General features: G+C 43.5%; 3 protein-coding genes across 4 annotated transcripts; 1 reads left to right on the top strand and 2 right to left on the bottom strand.

Annotated features, from left to right (window-relative positions):
- Window positions 1–266: 266 nt before the first annotated feature.
- LOC109767496 (pre-rRNA-processing protein ESF1) lies at window positions 267–7,494 on the bottom strand. The gene is made up of 7 exons (XM_020326248.4): window positions 6,785–7,494; window positions 6,000–6,116; window positions 3,085–3,464; window positions 2,606–2,768; window positions 2,300–2,428; window positions 908–1,605; window positions 267–804 (listed from the first exon to the last, which is right to left on the bottom strand). The coding sequence occupies exons 1-7, from the start codon at window positions 7,418–7,420 to the stop codon at window positions 558–560; spliced, it is 2,370 nt and encodes a 789-aa protein (XP_020181837.1). The 5' UTR covers window positions 7,421–7,494; the 3' UTR covers window positions 267–557.
- Window positions 7,495–7,656: 162 nt separating this feature from the next.
- Window positions 7,657–16,322, top strand: LOC109767497 (glycerol-3-phosphate acyltransferase 9). Of its 2 annotated transcripts, XM_045232878.2 has the most exons (13): window positions 7,659–7,877; window positions 7,984–8,041; window positions 10,806–10,924; window positions 12,994–13,093; window positions 13,829–13,924; window positions 14,287–14,383; window positions 14,475–14,562; window positions 14,632–14,728; window positions 15,090–15,175; window positions 15,268–15,387; window positions 15,477–15,575; window positions 15,874–15,951; window positions 16,061–16,322. In XM_045232878.2, the coding sequence occupies exons 1-12, from the start codon at window positions 7,792–7,794 to the stop codon at window positions 15,920–15,922; spliced, it is 1,095 nt and encodes a 364-aa protein (XP_045088813.1). In that variant the 5' UTR covers window positions 7,659–7,791; the 3' UTR covers window positions 15,923–15,951; window positions 16,061–16,322. The 2 variants fall into 2 exon arrangements, with proteins under 2 accessions (XP_020181838.1, XP_045088813.1); XM_020326249.3 differs by having other exon boundaries at window positions 7,657–7,877; window positions 15,874–16,322.
- A 989-nt stretch (window positions 16,323–17,311) lies between these two features.
- LOC109767498 (NDR1/HIN1-like protein 26) lies at window positions 17,312–18,565 on the bottom strand. Its single transcript, XM_020326251.3, has one exon. It carries the CDS (start codon window positions 18,336–18,338, stop codon window positions 17,526–17,528), a length of 813 nt encoding a protein of 270 aa, XP_020181840.2. The 5' UTR covers window positions 18,339–18,565; the 3' UTR covers window positions 17,312–17,525.
- Between the last annotated feature and the right edge of the window lie 2,520 nt (window positions 18,566–21,085).

Raw genomic sequence — 21,085 nt, 5'->3', positions numbered from 1 at the left:
GTTATAATAATAACGGAACTATTTATGGTTGTTTTATGTATGCTTGATCTTGTTCGTCCTATATTGAATAGGAAATGTTGTTTGTGCTAGACGCGCTGTAATTTAATGTGCCTGCTGAACGCTACCTTCGGCGGCCAATATATCGCTGAAAAAATTTTAGCGCGCCGCGTCTGTTGAGATGCTCTTATAGACGCTTCCACCTTGGAAGATACTTGGATTCCACTATACCTGGATTCCAGCGTGCACATGGCTGCAACACGTGCGAGTGCCACAAGATAAATAATCTTTTTAACAAAAAGCCAACATTCAATATAGTTGAATACCGTAACAGCCAGTAAACACAACCCTTGCAAACATGCCCGTTGCACATGAACGGCTGAGGAAATCTTCGGGGTATATTTATCTAGCCTAACAGGGATTTTTTGTCCAGCTGGACCATTGTTCTATCAAAGTCCAAAAATGGCATATCATCAAACCTTCAAACTATTCTGCAGGCTTCAGAGGCATTTTCATCAGGAAAGTCATAGGAGTATATCAGGCCAAGACCATCATCTTCTCTATCGTTCACTCGTGCTGCTTCCTTTCTTGAACGCTGTAAGGTTCCTTTTGAGAGACTTAACAGCAGATAACATTTGTAGCTTCTCCGTGGACGCCCCAGCATGTTTCTGCTTGATGTTCCTAGTCGATGCATCATCAGGTGGCAATGTACTCCCCGGAGATGACTCCTCCACAGGTGGTTCACTATCCAATGTAACTGCATGCACGCCCTTCTTCCCAGCTTGCTTTCGTTTGAAGTCGGCACTCCTATACAAAACCATTCACAGTCAGAATCAATTACAGTAATGCAGGTTAGGCAGATTATACAATAGTAGGATGGGTAAATGAAGGTGATGGTTGCTGGTAGTACCTCTTGTACTGGGGATCAGTAGGATCCAGCGCAAACAGATGAGACGTGAACATGGGATCAAACCTCTTGTCATTGCTAAGATCAATATGAGGATGTTTGTCCTCGACAGAATCCTTGCCCTTCTTGCCCTTTTTACTCTTGCGTTTTATGTTAAAGCCCTTTGCACCATTGCCTGCATCCTGATCAGCAACCAAGAGCTCCAACTCTTCTTTAGTTGCTTCTGGTTCGAAATGTTCCTCTGGGAGCTTGTCCTTTCCTTTCCCTTTTTCTTTACCTTTGGCCTTCACCTTCTGCTTCTTCATTGGCTTAACGTCTTCATCAGACTTTTCATCCTCAAAGAAATCATCATCTTCATCAGCACCATCTTCATCATCATCATCCTTCGACGACCTCTTCCTAGCTTTCCGCTTTTCCTTCATTTTTTCTTGGTGCATCTCCCAGACAGTCTTCTTCTCGCTGCTCTTCCTCTCAAGGATACGTTTGCTAAGGTCCTCAAGTTCCGTGTTGAATGTTATCTCCATGTCCTGGTCATCAGTTTGTTCCTCATCCGATTTATCTCCTTCTAGTAAAAGAGCCAACCGTTCCTTATTTGTTAACTTCCTTTTCGCTACTCCATTTGGTCGAGGCTCGTCACCAGAATCATCTACATCGTCATCTGACTCACTATCACTCGCTAAAAATACACCAAGGTCATCTAACTGCGTTAAAAAAAAGAGAAGACGTTAAAGATGTCAAACCAAAAAAAAAAATAGAAGGACAAGAAACAATGACATATACTCCCTCCGTTCCTAAATATAGGTCTTTCTAGAGATTTCAACAAGTGACTACATACGGAGCAAAATGAGTGAATCTACACATTAAAATATGTCTATATACATCCGTATGTGGTAGTCCATTTGAAATCTTTAAAAAGACTTATACTCCCTTCATTCCACAATGTAGTTTGCTCGCGCTTCCCGAGATTCAAGTTTGACTGTAAATTTAACAAGGAAACCGACTGTGGCGGGAGCAAAAATTATACCACTGAATTGGTTAAATTTACGGTCAAACTTGGATCTCGGGAAGCACGGGCGCACTACATTGTACTACCTCCGTTACTAAATATTTGTCTTTCTAGAGATTTCAACAAGTGACTACATACGGAGCAAAATGAGTGAATCTACACTCTAAAATACGTCTATATACATCCGTATGTGGTAGTCCATTTGAAATCTCTAAAAAGACAAATATTTAGGAACGGAGGGAGTAGAATGGAGGGAGTATTTAGGAACGGAGGGAGTAGATTGAAAGTTTTCATGAGAAGGAAAGGGTAGAAAATGCATGTCATCTACATAATTCACAACTGTTCCAAGAAGATTAAAAAAAATACAAGAGCCAAGTAATAGAGCTAACCTGTTCATCGTTGAACTTCCGCCTCAGTTTCTTCTTACGCTCTGGCTCATCATCATCCCATGTGAGCTTAACTTTGCTATGTTGCAAAGCACGAGTCTCAAAATCAGGCTCCTTGTAATTCGGAGGTGCCTGCATGGAGTCAAACAAATTATGAACTGAAAAACCACTTAGCGCAAGGGGAAGGCAAGTTGTGCTTAAATAACATCATAACTTATTCAGCCACTTCTGAAAAGGGTAACATTTATGCTGCCAAGTGCGAACAGTTTAATATGAGTACCAACAAATATGGATGCAGCTACAAGATACCTCTGTAGCCACATCGCGAGCAGGATGTTTGAACTCCATAGAGTCCGAAATAAACTGCAAATCGAACACATTTGCTGTTTTCAAGAACTCGGTACCATCAAGAGTGGTGTATAGGTGATTTGCAGTTGTACTGGAATCACACACCACAACTGCATAGTAGTACCTGCAGCAAGAACATAATCACAAGAGAACACAATAAGAAACTCTTGGAAAGTAACTGTATATGGACTATAGTTCATATAAAAGATGGACAGACAGGGCTATTTGGACATATGCACACAATCCCAAACATGTGAAGTAGAAGCCGCCGTAGTTACAATTACATTAGGATTTGAACATTTTAATATTTCAGTTAATAATATGGAGATTCAGATCATGGTTTTAAAATACATGTTCGAACCCATCTCAGTTAGTCCCAGATAAACAGATAAATAAACATGATGACAATCAGCAAAAAATATCTATGTTTTATTCCTAACCTCAGTCTGTTTAGCTCATAAGTACGCAGCTTGTTGTTCTCAGAATCAGAGTCATGCTCATCTTCTTCGTCGCCGTCTTCAACACTGTCATTGTCATCGTCTTCATCACCGTCATTGTCATTATCATTGTCATCTTCAGAGTCATGCTCACGATCTTCTTCGTCATCCTCTTCGTCACTGTCACTGTCATTGCCATTATCATTGTCATCTTCCCCACCATCACCATCATTATCACCATGGATACCAAGAAGAGTAGACGGGCCTTGAGTTGTCTCAATGTTCATGCACTTCAGTCCAAATTCTGACGGATATATTGAGACTGATAGAACTCGTCCACCTTTTGGGATGCAAGATGTCATCACCATATACAAGTCCACCGCCTGTTGGAAGGGGCAAAACAAAGGGATAATGCCACTGAACTCAAGAAGCAAAACAGAAATTGCTACGAGCAAAAAAAAGGTAAATCCCAATGGGTCGTTTGTATCCTCAGTTCTAGTAAAAGCAGGATTTCATTCAGTTATCAGAATATTAAGTATCAAAGACATTTGTTGGGTTGCCATAAAAATCACAGGAAGTGCTTCAATACTTAACAAAAATATTGGACATATTTTAAATGAAAATACAATCATTACAAGTGCATTTGAGTGATGGGGATTAGGGATTTCTTTGGGAAGTTTTACTGCTAGATATTTCACCTGTTCTCAACAAAACAAAAAGAATAGAAACAAAAACATATTTAAGCCAAACAAAATGTATCTATGTATCGTACTTCAACCTAACAAACCAGTCACACACTTTGTGGCACGACGTCCTCTACTGAATCTGACTGACTGCTCGTCGGCCATTCCCAGGGATGACTTTGTGGAGTGGTGGTAGCAAACCATCCTCCAGATGCCCACTGCCACACGCAAGGGGGGCTTAATTGGCGATCATGTTTACGTCGTGTTCTTTTTTTGTTTTTTTTGTTTTTACTCCGGAATTGTTCTATGGTAATTTCTATTAAAGAAAAGTTCAAATATGTACAAGTAAAGGTAACGAAAAGAGCTAAAGAAACCTAAGGTGTGTTTGGTTGTAGAACAAAGTAGAATGCAATGTAATGGTTCCATCTCCTTGTTTCGTAGAGCTAATGAGATGGAATGGAATGGTTCCATCTCGGTGTTTGGTTTCGTCTAAATTCAATGCTAATGCTGACAGTAGTCATCATTTAGCAACTAGTATTAAATTCATGTCAACTAGTACTGGTACTAAGCATCATTTCTAAAAGTAATAAATCACCGTGTGCATCTACACACATCTTCGAGCAGGATAGAAGGAAGCGCCGATGATTTGATTCCTTGCACCTTCACTCAGGTCAAGGCGTCGCCTGGTCAACCCGCTGTCCAAATCAGCCTTCCTTGGTGGGCAGCACCAGCGTAGGTGGTGACGACGGAGAGCTGTGCTCGGGAGGCGGGGTCATCGGGTCCGGTCAGAGCTCGGGTGGGCACAGGTCAGAGGTTGACGACAGTGGCTGTTGGGGTCGACCGTAGTGCAGAAAGAGGCGGGGGCAGAGGCTGGCATGGCAATGACAGTGAGAGAGGAGGCGCCTGCGTAAGCCGGTGATAGAGCTGTGCAGAGGCGAGGTCATGGAGGATTGGCTGTCAGGTGCGCAGGGTGCATGGAGGCACGATCGAGAGGAAGTAGATGCGGGCAGGGAGGCCACAACACCGGCCGGACGCGAGCAGATGGCGGCTTGGCTGCACGGCGCTGCGGGCGACGTCCATGGCGACCGGGCAGCAAGGTAGAAGTGGGTTTGGGAGCTCCTGTGAGGGAGCCTGCAGGGAGGAGGGCGATGGACGGGCGGCTCGTAGGCCGGCTGGCTTCGCCGGCGGTGGTCGGTAGGCCAACCGGCAGCTGAGCGCGCGGGATCGGGCCCGTCTCCCCCGGTGGTGGCTGCTTGTTGGGGTGAGACGAGAGAGGGTGAGAGGAATGAGTGCGTTCCGCATCTCGGGGGTATATTCCCCTCAGGTGGAATCAGGCGTTCTGTTTTCCTCTCGAGCCAAACGCAGGAACCAAGGTCAGGGACATCACAGACCCATTACATTTTACTTCGTTACTGAAACCGAACACATCCCTAAAGATATACATCTATACAATTCCTGATTTCTGCAGCATTGTGATGATTTGCTCTTAGCTCTGATCTTCAGGTCTTTCTTGAGGATGTTGCACCACCCTTGAACATGTGGGGCAGCATTATGATTTTTTTTCATTCCTTAAGAGTACATATGCTCCAGCAGCGCATGATTACTAGTTCAAGAGCAATTGTATTAGGCAAGTCTTGAATGGCTAGAAGAGCCTCATCAAAGAATGATATTCCTCTGTTCTTATTAGGAATGATCATCTGTCAAACAGTTTTGAACAAAAGGGCAGTCCCAAAATAGGTGGACTGGAAGCAGCACAATGAAACCATCCCTAGCGTCGCCAGTTTGCTTGACAGAATCAAAGCTGAGGTCAGATTGTGCGCAGGGACAGTGGTGACGGACCTTAGACAATTTTGCCTACAGTGCCTACCACCTAGTGTGTAGCGTTGTACTTTGGGGTGTGGCCTCTCGTAGGCTTGTACATACAACTTCTTCTATCAATGCATTGAGACACAAGGCTTTTGCATTCCATCTAAAAGAACAAACCAGCAAAACAACATATTTTTTTTCTTTCCAGAAGTCCTGTTTACCATCATCTATTTTAAAAAATTGCCATCCACAGAGCCCTTAGAGGTTTATCAAGCAAATACAAAAGCTGAAAAGAAATGCACGTGGCCTAAAAAAATTCTTTCGAGGTGGATTCTCAAGCAACGGAAATAACCAAAAGCATGCCTAAAATAGTTTAGGCGCAGAGGATTACTTATCAGGATAATAGATTTAATGAACTAGTGCACACACCTTAATGTGATCCCAGTCCATGTTAACAACAGCAAGCCTATGAGTTTCCTTATCAATCATAGGTGTATCATCATGCCTCGCCATCAAGTAATGAGCAATGTCACTGCCGACAGAGCACTGCAGAAAAAGGACAGCAGGAATTATAAGGAATGCAAGAAACATGTCTCTCTTGACGACAAGGAAAATACAGCTAGTAAAGTGTCCCATCAAGATAATTTAGTAACCATATGGAAATCCTAGGAATAAAAACACATGACCTACCTAAGAGACCCGTATTGGCAGGCAATAAAACCAACTATGCAGTAAGTTGCAGAAAAAAAACCAGTATATAAGATCTAGAGTCGCAGTTTGAAATGGTTCTTGCAGTCACATATTGAGATGCGTGGCTTACAGAAACACACATTTCTCTGTCTCTAACAAGCATCTCTCAATAAGCTCCACGTTCTACAAGAAAAGAAGAAGACTACAGCAAGCACAAACATACACCACAAGTTGAAGAAATCCCCATAACTGTTAAGTCTGTTGCCTTCATAGTTGGAATTAAAACAGCATCTGTGCTACCGACATGAAAGATGGAATTAAACAGCACATATCAAATAATTACAAACTACCAACCAGACCATACATCTCACATACGTATCAACATAAGGACGTGCTTTTATAGTTTTATTCTCTCCCAATTCACAAGCGAGAGCATAGGCGAAAATGGAGAAGTTATGCAACCTTTACAATAGCAGAGAAAAGTAATCAAATGAAACATCATAGAGTTGGATGGGAAACGTCACCTCGTCATCGTCCTCCTCCTCCTCCTCCTCCTCCTCTTCGTCATCGCTACTAGAACTCTCTTCAACTTGCTCATCCTCTTCTTCCACCTCATCGTCATCATCTTCTTGGACCAGCTTCACTTTCTCCTTGTCTTTCTCCTTTTCATCCCCCTCCTCTTGTTTGAGATAGTAATGCAGCATGGGGTTCTCCTTGGCGCCCTTCTTGCGGCGCCTGCCGCGCTTGTCCACCGGCGCCTCCGACGAAGCGAACATCGGGTTGGTCAGCATGCCGTTGAACCTCGAGTCCAGGGCGACTTTGGCCTCCTTCCGCCGCATCGGCCTGAACCTCGGGTCGGTCCGCGCCGCCGCGAATCGCTCGTCCTCCATCGCCCGCTTCATCTTCTCGTCTCCCCGCTTCACCTCCGCCCCCATAGCCTCGGCCTCAGCCCCAGCCTTCTTCTCCTTCTTGGGCTTCTTGCCGTGCTCCTTGCCCTCCTGCCCGCCCTTGTGCTTGCGTTTGGCCTCGTTGCGGGGAGACGCTTCGTCCGCGGCGGGACGCTCATGCTTATCCTTCCGGTGCTTTCTCTCATCTTTGGAATTGGATTTCTTGGCCTTCTTTTGACCCTTGAGGTCGACGGAGTCGGCCGTCGGCGCCATGGCGGCTGCTGCTAGGGGTGCAGTGGCGGCGGGCGGCGAGGATGTGCAAGGGTATGGAGGGTAGCCGGAGTAACGAACGACCTGGACTATATGGATCCTACGTGGGCCGAGATGGACTACAAAAAGACCTGGCCGATAAATGACCGGCACTTTGGCCCATGTTCGCATACAGGCCCCACATGTCAGCAGAACGGTGGTGTCCACTTGTTTATGAGCCGCTCCCTCGCTGTACGTCTGATCCACGGCATCATCAATTCGCTGGACGTACCACGACTCATTGCGCCCAATCTCACCCGTTGCCCCATCGCCAAGCCTTCCTCGGCGTTATCGCCGTCGCCGTCGCTCCCGCCGGCGTCGGCCGCTGGGAGGAGATGGCGTCGTCGCTGGACGCGCCCAACCTTGACGATTACCTCACCGCGGACTCGCTCCCGCAGGAACCTCCCAGGAGTCTCACCCTGTAACAGCCCTAACCCCCTGCCGCTGCGCCTTGCTTGCTTCTCGATCTCGCTCGTTTGATTATCGATTCCAGCTAGATTGTTGAGGCGTTTGATGCGGTTTTACAGGCGCGATCTGCTGGACATCTCGCCGGTGCTCACCGAGGCGGCGGGCGCCATCGTCGATGTGAGTGCTTTATTTGATCCTTTTACCTTCTCTCGTTTCCTGTGGGAATGTATGAGGTCAGTAGTCGTTTCTAGGCTTATGATCTGCAAGGTTTAGGATAAGGAGAAACGAGCCTCTTTCACCTTTCCTATTTGGTGGAAAGGTGTGTAAGAATTATAATTTCGATTTACAAATGTTTAATTTGTGTGGTTTTGGTTCAGTTCGTGTAGGATACTAGCATGTTGCTATTAGCTGGATGTCCTGTCATTGGCCACCTTGATTTAAGACCTCTTGACCTTTTGAGGGCTAGCTTGTTTACTGCCATTATTATCTGTATGGCTATTCTATTCAACACATCTCCAGCTGTAGTTTACATATTTGGCTTAAAATAGTGAATTATCCTGGATTAGATGGAAAGCAATACGGTCAGTCATTCGAAAGACTGTTTTTGTTTTTTCTGTTTATTTAGGAGGGGTTTTGTTATATTTTCCAAATTTTTGACTCTTGGAATTGCGCGGTTAGTATTAACCATTATGTAATTTTGAAAGATTGTTATGAAGGCTTCGGTCTGGCTGAGACTAACTTAGCTTGTGCGAACACCCAATTGAAAGGGCTAACATGTTTCTCTTGCTAGAACCAGTGGTGCTTGGATGAGTATTCCTTCGATATAGTGACTGCATTATAGATTACAGAAGTTCTTTCCATTGTTAAGTTCAACTTTTTGATCGGATGAAAAATTGTCTAGCTGCTGATCATTTTGTTTTGCTCGATAAAGTCAACTTTTTAGGAAGTGATGATAACTCAGTAGTTAGTACTGTCACAACTCTCCCTTAGTGGTTGTTCGGATATAGGGAATTATATGTGAGATTTTAGAAAACGAGTTTTTGGAGGATTTGTGGGAAAACCAGTTTTGGTTTGTTATTCTGTTAAGGTAAGTACATACAATACCTTGTTTGGATGGGAAAATAGAAAAACACGATTTTGAGTTCTTCGTTTTCGGGGAAATAGAAAAACAATTCATGGAGGTGCGGTGCTTTGGCTCGCTCTTGGCACCTACACGCACAGCAGCGGACAACCACACTGTAAACGGCTCTCCGGTGGGGTTGCGCGGCCATCGCCGTGGCCGCCGGGGTGGTAGCGCTGCTCGCCTGATTGTGCTCTGCTTCGTTCGCCGGTGTCATGAATGCTGGTCCAGGTCCCCATACGTCGCTCCGGTGACGAATTCTTTCCGCCATGAAGATGCACGTACATACAGCTCACATATGACAAGACACAAGCACATGGCGTAAAGCACCTTGATTGATTCTCAGGCCGGGCACGCATGTACCACCTAGCTGCTGGATTGATTCGCCGGTAACAGCAGAGCACAACGCACATGCTAGGAGGCGCGAGGACGACACACAAGCTGGAGCATATGGACGACGATGGTAATTGTGAAGCTGCTGATGGACACAATGGCAGCTGGCCGCAGTCCGCGTCCACCATGGAGGCGCTGGGCTAGGTGGAGCATCGCAACCTGCTCCTGGGTGCCTGACCGAGATCGGCAATGGCGGCTTTTGGCTTTGTCAAGCTGCTGTCAAGGCCGTCGGAGTGTACCATGATCAGCACGTCGGACTTCATTGCTCCTGATGCATACAGAAAAGTCGTTTATATAAAAACGTCTATTAGTCGTTTTGTATAAACTGGGTTTTGGGGCTTTTGGAAAACTCAGTTTAGTATATCCACGAGTTTGTTAGATAATCCAAACAATTTTTCTGGTTGTTACACCAGAAATCAGGTTTAAGAAAAACTACTTCTCTATAATCTAGGTATCCAAGCAACCCCTTAATGGAGGTGTAAAATAGAACATTGAACATTTTGTCATCCTTCATGGATATGAACTTGAGCATCTTTCGTGTATGTAGTTCATAGCCTCTATATTTTGAACATGAAATACCTGTTGTTTGAGGTGCACATAATTTGAATGTGTTGTGTTTTCTGTCTTATGGCATAATATTCGCCTTATCCAATATAAGAGGAAGCCAAACCTGCAAGTCTGAGCAGGTTGTAAATTAGAAAATAATAGTGGTTATTCATATTTGGGGAGGTGGAGGCCGGGAAAGGATTATCTCTACTACTTAAAAAGAATGTGAGGTTCCATGTTTCACTTTTCTTCTCACCACCCCTTTGTCTAACCTTCTTTGTATGATAATCAATCATCTTAATTTACTTACTTTTTGAACCAATTCACTTTAATTTACTTACCAAACTTCTCATCAAAATATAAGGTAAATCACGGGCAGGATTTGATAAACATTTATTTACACAATCGCATTTATTGGCAGGTTAATCACAAGCTAACATACTAGAATATTTATATCACGTTCGACGCACGGGCATTGTCCTAGTATATTACTATAAGTCTATCAGGTCCAGTTTGTGTTCAAATAGGTTAAAGAGTCCTATTCTTTCAGTTTGATTCTCACTTGTAAGGCAGCCCCTTTATGTAATGAGGGAGGGACCCGTGATATGAGACCAGCAAAGAATTAGAATGAAATTATCCTTTTACTTGCTCAACTCTCTCTCCTGAGCGTAGGGCTCTCTAGCCCTAACCGCAGAATCTCCCTTGGGCGTCCAATCACCGAATCTTCAACCCTAGCCTAAACCTTGTTCTGAAAGTTTAAGTTCTGACATCTTTATGCCATGTCTCATTGACCACCAAGTATATGTGTCTTAGCTGTGCTATGATTCCTTTTTATGCGTTAGGTGCCTAGTTATGACCTCGCTTGTGTTTGCACTTATGCAGGATTCGTTCACACGTTGCTTTAAGTCAAATTCTCCGGAGCCATGGAACTGGAACATCTATTTGTTCCCATTATGGTGCTTGGGAGTAGTCATAAGATATGGACTACTGTTTCCGCTAAGGTACCTATGTCCTATGACCTGAATTTTATATTGAGCTTTTGGGATATTGCTTATTCTCATATGTAATATTTGTACTTCTTTTTCCTCTTTTGATTTGATATCAGCACTTCTGTTATTCTGCCTTGTTGATTTATTGTCAAAATATATTTGGTTTGGTTCTAGGATAATGCAGTAGAATAATAATGGGTTTACATGCTATAGCTCTTTCAAATGATGTTTCACTCTTTGCCCTTTTCTTTTTGAGTGCTGTGTGTCGTACAACCTGCACTAAACCAGGCTTTGCAGTTTGCACATTTTGTGCCCTTCTGCAAGTATTATTTAGCCTATCATAACCATTGTTTTTAAGGCGGTAAGGCGAGGCAAGGCGCTGGGGGGGGGGGGGGGGGGGGGCGCCTCACTGGCTAAGCGCTAAAGCGTAAGGTGAGGCGACGCCTTAGACATATACATATACTCCCTCCGTTCCTAAATATTTTTGTCTTTCTAGAGATTTCAACAAGTGACTACATACAAAGCAAAATGAGTGAATTTAGACTCTAAAATATGTCTACATCCATCTGTATGTTGTAGTCTATTTAAAATGTCTAGAAAGACAAATATTTGGGAACGGAGGGAGTATAATATATGGCAGCCAATTAGGAGATTCAACAACTAGCATTAACATAATGAAGTGTACATAAATGGCAGCCAATTTGGAGATTTAACAACTAGCATTGGCATAATAAGCTGTTACCAAAGAATAGGCATCATCTTGTGTATATGACAGAATGGTGCCTTTGAACTTCAGATGCATCCTCCTCATCAATATATCGCTCCATAGCTTTAAACTTTCCACTGTTTAAGGAATTGCGCATCTCTATCCTAATCTCTACGGATGCCTCAGGGCACTTATCCGCATCACTGAAACCCCCAGAAGGGTGCTGCTTCAGCCTTTTAACTCCAGCATGGACTATCTTGCCACACAATGTATTAAATCTTTCCTCTCTAAATCTGGCCAGAACCCATACTTCCAAGCTGGGTCATTGGATAGATCATAAGCATTACCAGCCAAAGGATTCATCAGAGCAGGGACACCTGGCCAGAAAAAAGAGAGAAGAGTCAAATAACTAGAGCAACTAGATTAAGCATGGGGAAGGAGAGAAGCGGTGGTGGGGCTGCTGCCTTGTGGATGGAGAAGCAGATTTGGGAGGAAACAGATGCAGAGGAGAAAGAGCAGAGCAGAGCAGGAAAGCATGGCAAGCTTTGGTGCTGGATGGAAGAAAGAGCAGAGGAGAGGAAGGGGGAGGAGAGAGGGCGGGAGCCATACCTTGCTGTGGTGTTGATCTTGTGGAAGAGGTTTCACTGGAGGATGGGGAGGAGCTGCAGCTGGAGAGGGGTGGGGAGTTGTGGTCAGGGAGGAGGAAGCCGTCGCCAGAGGAGAGACCCTCTCGCTGGAATCCTGGAGATTTGCACGCTCTGGTTTGATTCTCTCTGTATCTTTCCCCTCCTCATAACTGTTTCGCTCGTGAGCCAATGTTCCCGCGCAGCTCAGTTTTTCCCGCCTGGAATCCCTGTTCCCTGCCTGTCAGACCAGAGCGTCTGATTTGGTCCAAGGCATGTGAGGCGGCCCTAAAGCGGACGACTCAGACGCCATACCGGCCAAGGCGGACGCCTTACTCAATAGTCTAAGGCGAGGACGACGTCTTGCCATCAGGGAGCGCACCCTGACGCCAAAGCGTCGCCTAGGCGACGCCTTAGGGACGCCTTGAAAACAATGATCATAACCCCATTGGTGTAAAATTGTTCCGTGTGCAATTACATTGTTCCTTTGATGCCTAGAATGTTTTTCATGTTCCCTTTGAGGCTGTAAGTTTTCTTCTCCAAAACTTGTAAAATAATTCAATACAAGTAATGTACTGGAAAATAATTGAATTTTATGTAAATTTTTGCAGAGAAACATTTGTCTTCTCTGTACTTTTCTTTGTATGCTAGTGTTTACTACTACTAATTAATTCATCCAATGTATCTTCTGCTTTCATTGATTTCTTCGTAAATATCGAATCTAGTCATCTGATAAGTTAATTGTGTATCAGGTTCTTAACACTTATACTAGGATGGATGGCCTTCTTTACTGCCTTTTTTCCCGTGCGTTTCCTAATGAACGGGAAAAATAGGCTAAAAAGTAAAATAGAGGTGAGCTATTTTATTTTCATGAATCAAGTTTATTTCTTATTGTGGATATGCCCATATTCAGTGTATATGACCTCATGAGCGGTCTGGCATGGAGCTTTAACTGTACTCTTGGTTTCAATGTCAATTATATGTGTTTGTGTGTGCATTCATGTCCGTGGTTTGGGTTTGTGGTTGGGTGAATGCGGTAAATCAGTGCACCTTTCTGTGTTGCTTCAAATTTCAATGGAAGAATGAATTAATAACAAGCTATGGCAAGTTTGTTTCCGCTTTTTCCGGTGCTGAATCGTGGGGATCAAGATCTTTCCCTTTTCCCAGTGAATACCAATACATAACGATAATTGGCACTCCATCAGCTAATCCCTTTTTGACATCTTTTAGGGGTTTAGCCCCTACAAGCAATCCAGTTATATCGTATGTTGTACTGTAAGTTAGTTTATTGTGATTGTACCTTTGAAGCCTAGTAAGTTTATTTGTTAGATAACCTTAAAGCTTATTGAGTTAACTAGGCTTATGCACTCCATGTACTTGTACACATAAACTGTTGCTATTGCATTTAGACTCTCTGGAGTCATATAAACCGAGATATAGGTCAGCTGTTTGGTCCTGCCTGACACCATTACTTCTTTTGGTCTTGCACCTTCATGTTTGTTTTGTCAACTTTGTTCACATTAGTGTGGTTTTTCTTTATAACTTCTTGGGTTCTGAGTTCATTAATTTGTTTCGAGCTTTGTGCAGAGAAAGCTGGTTGAAATGATGTGCAGTGTTTTTGTTGCTTCTTGGACGGGAGTGATCAAGTACCATGGACCACGCCCAAGCTCACGACCTTATCAGGTTAACTTTGTTTGCTTCATTTACTAATATCTGAGGTACGTGTGTGGTTGTGAACACATGAGAAGTGTGACCATCTTCACTTTTGAGGTGTAAACATAACAGGTGTTAAATTAAAGGCTTGTTCCCATGAAATATCACACGGAAAGGTAGCACAAGCCACAAGATATTTTTCTATCACATACTTCTAAATTTTAATTGTGGAACATGTGTGTGCTCTGTGCCATGAATACATATTTTTTTGTTTAGAATCCTGTCTACAGGTCCACGTTGTTCTTATAAATAAGTAACATTCATTTCTTTATCACTATAAACTTCTCAGTATGATTGATACCCTTGTATTAATCTTCTAATTATTACAACAGGTATTTGTTGCAAACCATACATCGATGATAGATTTTATTATTCTGGAGCAGATGACAGCATTTGCTGTCATCATGCAAAAGCATCCTGGATGGGTTGGTCAGTTTCCTATTCTTCAGAAACTTCTCTTCTAGTTTTTGTTTAGTTCTCAATGCTAGAATTTTGATTTATTTATTATTTCCCCTCTCAGGATTTATTCAGAAGACTATTCTGGAAAGTGTGGGTTGCATCTGGTTTAACCGTAATGATCTCAAGGATCGTGAAGTAGTTGGAAGAAAGTAAGTTTTTTCCTTTGCAACTCTTTCTGTTTGAAGATCTGTTTACTCAATGATTTTTTTTCTTATCAGGTTACGTGATCATGTTCAGCATCCAGACAACAATCCTCTCTTGATTTTCCCAGAAGGAACTTGTGTTAATAATCAGTACACTGTGATGTTCAAGAAGGTAAAGTTGTACACCTGAAATCTCTTTGAATATTCTACGACAGTACAAAGTATATGCAAGAGAGAATTCATAATTCCATTCTTTGCAGGGACTTAAGTGATCATATGTATGGTATCAGTATAGCATCTTGTTTATCTGTATCGGAGTTCTCTGCATGCAAATCATTAAGACTTGTAATTGAGTTGGGAGAAAAGAAAACGAAAGAAAAATACTTTTCTTTTCACTCAAGACACAAGCTGATTAAAACAAACACTGGAAACCAGTCATCTTATTGCGTGGCATATGCTTTGTCATTTTTGCTTGTTGAGCATGATCACACAAATATGCATTGATTAAATTGTTTCTTTGCTTATATTTTCAGGGTGCTTTTGAGCTTGGCTGTGCTGTATGTCCAATAGCTATCAAATATAATAAAATATTTGTTGACGCCTTCTGGAATAGTAAGAAGTATGGAATACAAACAAATATATGCATTTACTTTGTTCACACCTATATACCTTCCTTTTTTCACATATTACCTCGCTTGAAATGTTTACCAGGCAATCTTTTACAATGCATTTGGTTCGTCTTATGACATCATGGGCTGTTGTTTGTGATGTTTGGTTCTTGGAACCTCAGTATCTCAGGGAAGGGGAGACAGCGATAGAATTTACTGAAAGGTAACACAAAAGTTTTGATAATGCTTTTTTTCTAAGAAAATACCAAGGGTCAGAGTAATCTTTTATACCTGATGCAATGCTTTGTACAGAGTGAGGGACATGATAGCTGCTCGGGCTGGTCTTAAGAAGGTTCCATGGGATGGCTATCTGAAACATAACCGCCCTAGCCCCAAACATACCGAGGAAAAGTGCGTAAAATCTCTCTCTCCCCCTCTCCCTCTTGCTCCCTTCGTTTCTAAATACAAGTCTTTTTTAGAGATTTCAGTGTGGATTAGATACGGATGTATATAGACGGATTTTAGAGTGAGATTCACCCATTTCGCTCCGTATATAGTCATATTGAAATCTTCTAAAAAGACTTATATTTAGAAACGGAGGGAGTATATCTTAATATAAAAACTATAATAGAGGATGTTGATTTGGTCAAACTAGCCAGTTAACCATTTTAAGTTTACTTAATATCTAACAAGCCTTTTCAATTTTCAGGCAGCGCATGTTTGCTGAATCTGTGTTGAGGAGACTAGAGGAAAACTAAATAGCTATCAATCAACTCACGGTCTCCTGGTTAGTTGAGGGATTTCCCCTTAGTTGCCTTGTAATCTGTTAATCACCCAAGTGAGACCTGGGGCATGTGGAAATGACCACCGCAGTTTTGCTGTAAATTTGTTTGCAGTTTGACAGAATCAGTAGCATGTGCTTGGCAAGAAAGAACTATTGAATCAACCTTGCTATACATACGACACTAGTCCGATTTTTGTACGACGCACTAGATCAAGCCGTTGATGCGCTGAACAAAACTGCAGTTGAGCATCAGATTTTGCGTGGTACACAAATTGGACCATGGAGCATTGTACGCATAGTGGTTTCGCTATTGAATGGATGCGTGCCTATAGATCTTTTAATATCTTATATGATTGGTTAGTGTTAACACGTAAGCATTGGTGTTCTTATCAGTAGATGCTGTATTGGTATTTGACCTCTGTTTCATGTAGACAGTTAGTCCTGATCATTCTTATATCGTTAATCATGTGATTATTTGTTTGATGTTCTGTGTAAAAGCGAGAGATACAACTGGATTGCATCTCCGAAAAAACAAATTGGTTAAGAGGTAAAGCATCGGTATTTGCACAATTAGGGCATGTCCAATGGGAGGCGCCTAATTAGGCGCTTGATTAGAAATAAAATATTATTCTGGTCCTAGCGCCTGGCTAAGCGACTCTGCTTGCAACGCTGAGAGCTGTGTACCAGCGCTATACTCAGAAAATTAGAACGAGAAACAGGGTTAGCGCCCGCCGAATTCCCAGATTTGAACGGGAACTAAGCAAAACGACCGGGATCCTGACCCTAGCGCCCGCCTTAGCGCTCTGCATTGTAAATGCCCTTAGATGCTCTAACGAAGTTAGAAGAAACGAGAGATACGGCTGCATGACTTTCGAAAAACTGGTGAAAGGTTAAGCATATATGTATAAATAGATGCTTGCACTAAAATAGAACCAGCAGCGTGCCCTTTCAGACCATGGTTAATTATATTCTACTCCGTCCGTACCTAAATATAAGTTTTTTTAGAGATTTCAGTAAGAGACTATATACGAAGCAAAATGAGTGAATCTACGCTCTAAACCATGTCTACTTACATCAGTATATAGTCCATAGTGAAATCTAGACTTCTATTTAAGAACGGAGGGAGTAGCTGCTATCTTACTATATTTCGTATGTTTTTGCATTGGATCGCCAGCTGTTAAATTTGTTGTCTTCTTTTATGTTTTTCATTTCATCAGATGTTGAATTATTAAATATGTTGTCTTTTTATTTTGCAAGACATTTGAAACCTTCCGATCCTCACATGCATTCACACTTAATTACAAATTTACAATGATCACAAAGTTCATGACATGTAGACATCTGGAACCAAATTTCAGCGCCCTTTGATGCTCACATCATTCTTTTTGCATTAGAAAGATCGCAGTCTATAAAATGTAGTCACCAATACATGTACGTCAAGCACATGAATTAAAACAAAGGAATCACCAATACCACCCCAAACCCAAATGACAAGCAGTTATGTTCAAGAAGAAAGAGAAATAAATCAGAGGGAAGGAAAAATAAGAGAAGAGCAGCTTGAATGATCCACTAGAAGTCTAGAAGTAGAGCGTGCAGGGCGTGTTCCTGTCCTCCTGGTGGAGGCTGCCGTCCCCGCTGATCTTGAACCCGCAGTCGGCCTTCATGTGGTGCTCCTTGGTGTCCCACACCTTCACCTGGAACCTCACCGTGGAGTTGAGCACGAGGCGCAGCCCGACGCTGCCGGCGCCCACCTCGCTGGCGAAGCGCTGCCACGCGGGGTCGGTCGGCGTCGGGCCGGAGGCGGCGAGCTCGCCCTGCACCAGCGTGTCGCCCTTGGGCGGCTGGTAGAAGGGGTACATGACGGGGCCGGACGCGATGAGCTCGTCGTCGTAGTAGACGGAGCCGTAGACGGCCTCGAAGTGGATGCCGATCTTCTGGTTGGGGTTGTGCTCGTTGACGGCGAACTTGACGGGCAGGTTGGCGGCGCCGGACTGGCGGTTGACGTTGGGGATGCTGAAGTCGGTGAGCGTGAACTTGGGGCGGTGCGGGCGGAGGCTGAGCCACAGCACGAAGAGGATGATGCCGGCGATGAGGACGAGCGTGAGCAGCACCGCGCAGAGGAAGTTGAGGCACCGGATCGCCGGGCTCTGCCGGTGGTACGACGGCAGGCGATAGTTCCGCGGCATGGCTGGTCGAGCGGCGCCGGCGCTGTTCCTGACGCTGGTTGGTGTACGTGATGCGTATGCTTGCGTGTGGCGTTTTATAGGTCCACATGCGCCATGCATGCCACGGTGTGCAAGGCAGTAATATTCTTGCCGTGCGCCAAAGATGGCAGACGCTAGCACGCAAAACTGTTGATGAAGATGGGCGTACTGGATGTTGATTCCCATGAGGCTGGCTTTGACAGAGCTGGACTGCTGGAAAGTGAAACCGAAGAACTCGAAAGGGCGAGCTCTGTTTAAGCGGATTGGTGAGTATACGTTCTTCTGTTTGTTTACGGATGTTTTTCTCTGTCGTGGTATGATTCTGCCGCATCGTTTCTCTGTAAACGTATCATGTACATGTTGTAAAGCAAGTTCCCTTGCCTGTAAAAGGTAGTACTACATATTCTGCGGCTCCGACTAACTTATTCTTGAATTCTTTGCTTGAGGATTCCTGCGGATATGGGAAGAACAGTTGCCGAAGCTTCGCCCTCGGGCAGACGCAAAGGGAAATGCTGCAGACCACAGACGGCAAAACCATTCCTTGGATTCGTTAGCTAAAACCACCTAAGTTTACTATGGTCTATGGGGATGTCACTGGTAATTTGGTACTCCCTTCCATCCATATTGATTATCGTTGCTTTAGTACAACTTCAACCATTTTCGTATGAGTTTTTTTTTGTATCTGTAGTATATCCTTTCTAAAGAAAATACCTCAGGTATTGCATATCCAGAAAGGTATCCTCGTGAACCTGGCACTACGAAATTCGTCTTCGCTTTTGCCCGTAAACAAGGCTGCCCTTATCTTCCCAAGGAAGCAAGACCATGGTGAGATGCGCCAGTTCAACAAGGAGCGGTCCCGACTAATTGGCGAGTGGTGATTGACAAGGCAAGCATATACAGTACCCTGATAGTTTACGTGCCCTAATGGTAGTTTGTTGGACGCTGTTTTCACTGGCAATTCTTTTGAAATAGGGAAGGGTGTGCCCTATGGTTTAGAGCTTCTGAAGAAGGTGATTATCTGGAGGGTGGGGGATGGCACAGACATTAGGACCTGACGGGATCCTTGGATCCCTCTAGGGCCATCTTTCCACCCCATAATCCCTAAGGGCAATTGAACCGAATTTCGGAGTTTTTGGACAGTAATGGTGCAAAGTATTCTATTCACTCCCGGTGATTTGCATACTATTCCCGTAAAAAATATACTTATACGCCCGGTGGGCCTAGCTAAACCGGCCAAGTAATGGTGCAAAGTATCAAAGTGTTGATGGGGAATCTTAGCCCACAAGTTATCAAAGTGTTGATGGTAGAACCAGGGATCCTACCGGACCTGCTCCGTAGGTTGTAGGGGAAGGATGGAGGAGGGCGCGGCGATGAGCGGGCGCGCCGACGGCTGAGCGCCGTCGCGTAGGAGGAGGATGGCGGCGGCGGCTAGGGTTAGAGGCGGCTAGGGTTCCGGCTCCTCTGGGAGCCAGGCAATAGGGATAATAATATTCTTATTGCTTAATTCAAAAAAAGTCTTACAACCTATATTTATAACCTAGATAACTTGCATAAGAATTAACCTAAGATAATTTGTGGGCTAACATTGCCCGGTGGGCCTAGCTAAACCGACCATAACAGTTGATTAGCACATGCTGAACACAAAAACGATGTGGTATGCAACCTCAACAAACCGCGCACCAAAATATACATGCATGAATACCAGTCAGTTCCATTACCTGCAAGGGCAAAGATTTCAGTATTTGGACCATTGGTTCGGCGATTCCGTCTTTGATCTTCACTGGAAGATCAGGAGGGTACATGGTGAATCTTTGGGCGTGCACTTGACGTCGATGCCAAGAAACTTGTCTCGGTCGCCTTGCAGCCACGCCTCGCATTGGGTCATCCAACGGTTGACGTGTCTATGATGTTTGGTGTATAAGGCGTCGATGGCGTAGTTGTAGTGGGCCTTTATGTGAATCTATGGTGGAATTGCTTTCTTGGACAACTGTCTCACAAAGCCATGCGTCACCGACGTTTGGAGAGGGCGGATGAAAATGCCTCGAAAGCACAAGCGAACGGTCTCGACAGGCAGTCGCTCGAGAGGCCTCGTTCGATGGTAGCTTCGCTCGTTCGTCCATTTTGACCTTGACCACTGACTGTTTAACCCATTGACTTTTCAAAAAATCGGAAAAAGTTCATGAAATCATTGCCTATGAAATGGATAATCCTTTCTGCCATATCAGTATGATTTTAAGGCCTTGTACAATGCTAGATGCTTAGAAAAATAAATCGGGTTTTCTAAAACACCGGTGCCTATTTCTACAGGAGAGACGTTTGATTAAGCGTCTACCCTCTATAGATAAGCACCGATGCTTCAAAAAACACTAGTTTAGTTCTCTAAGGGCTTGTTCACATATAGAAAATAAGTTGAGGAATATGAAAAAAAAAGTTAGTGCATTAAAACAATGGTCGCGAATTTGAAAAATTCATGAATTTCAAAAACTTTATTGATTTATTTTTTTAATTCACACATTAGAAAAAGATCATCAATTTCAAAAAAGTTCATCTATTCGAAAAGAGTTCACAAATTTGAAGAAAAAAAATCGTGCATTTGAATAAGTGTGTGAATTTGAAAAAAATAATCACATATTTTAAAAGTAATGAAATTTGACGACAAGTTCGCGGATTAGTTGAAGAAAAAGTTTGCGAACTTAGGAAATTTCACAACTTCTTAGAAGAGTTTGTGAGTTTAAGAAAAGTTCAGGCTTTTGAAAAAAGTTCGTTAATTTTGAAAAAAAAGAAAAAAAAGAAAAGAAGAAAAATAATTCAAAACTAGTTCTGGAAAAACCCAGGGGAAAACCGCTCCATAAAATCCATGGAAGTTTGTAGAAGTACAAACCAGGAAAGAAAAGTTAAATGGCCATGCCCAAGGTGGAAGGTGGGGTTCGCCA

This window comes from Aegilops tauschii, chromosome 2 (genome assembly GCF_002575655.3).
Source record: "Aegilops tauschii subsp. strangulata cultivar AL8/78 chromosome 2, Aet v6.0, whole genome shotgun sequence".
NCBI classification, from domain to species: Eukaryota; Viridiplantae; Streptophyta; class Magnoliopsida; order Poales; family Poaceae; genus Aegilops; species Aegilops tauschii.
This window is presented reverse-complemented; position numbering and strand designations above follow the sequence as displayed.

Coding starts and splice junctions, on each gene's coding strand:
- LOC109767496 (XM_020326248.4), bottom strand. CDS start 7,420: ATGGCGCCGACGGCCGACTCCGTCGACCTCAAGGGTCAAAAGAAGGCC. Junction 2,429..2,605: donor CTCGCGATGTGGCTACAGAG/GTATCTTGTAGC, acceptor GACTCCATGCAG/GCACCTCCGAATTACAAGGA. Junction 1,606..2,299: donor GGAAGTTCAACGATGAACAG/GTTAGCTCTATT, acceptor TTTTTAACGCAG/TTAGATGACCTTGGTGTATT.
- LOC109767497 (XM_020326249.3), top strand. CDS start 7,792: ATGGCGTCGTCGCTGGACGCGCCCAACCTTGACGATTACCTCACCGCG. Junction 14,563..14,631: donor CGTGAAGTAGTTGGAAGAAA/GTAAGTTTTTTC, acceptor TTTTCTTATCAG/GTTACGTGATCATGTTCAGC. Junction 15,176..15,267: donor GCCTTCTGGAATAGTAAGAA/GTATGGAATACA, acceptor AATGTTTACCAG/GCAATCTTTTACAATGCATT.
- LOC109767498 (XM_020326251.3), bottom strand. CDS start 18,338: ATGGGAATCAACATCCAGTACGCCCATCTTCATCAACAGTTTTGCGTG.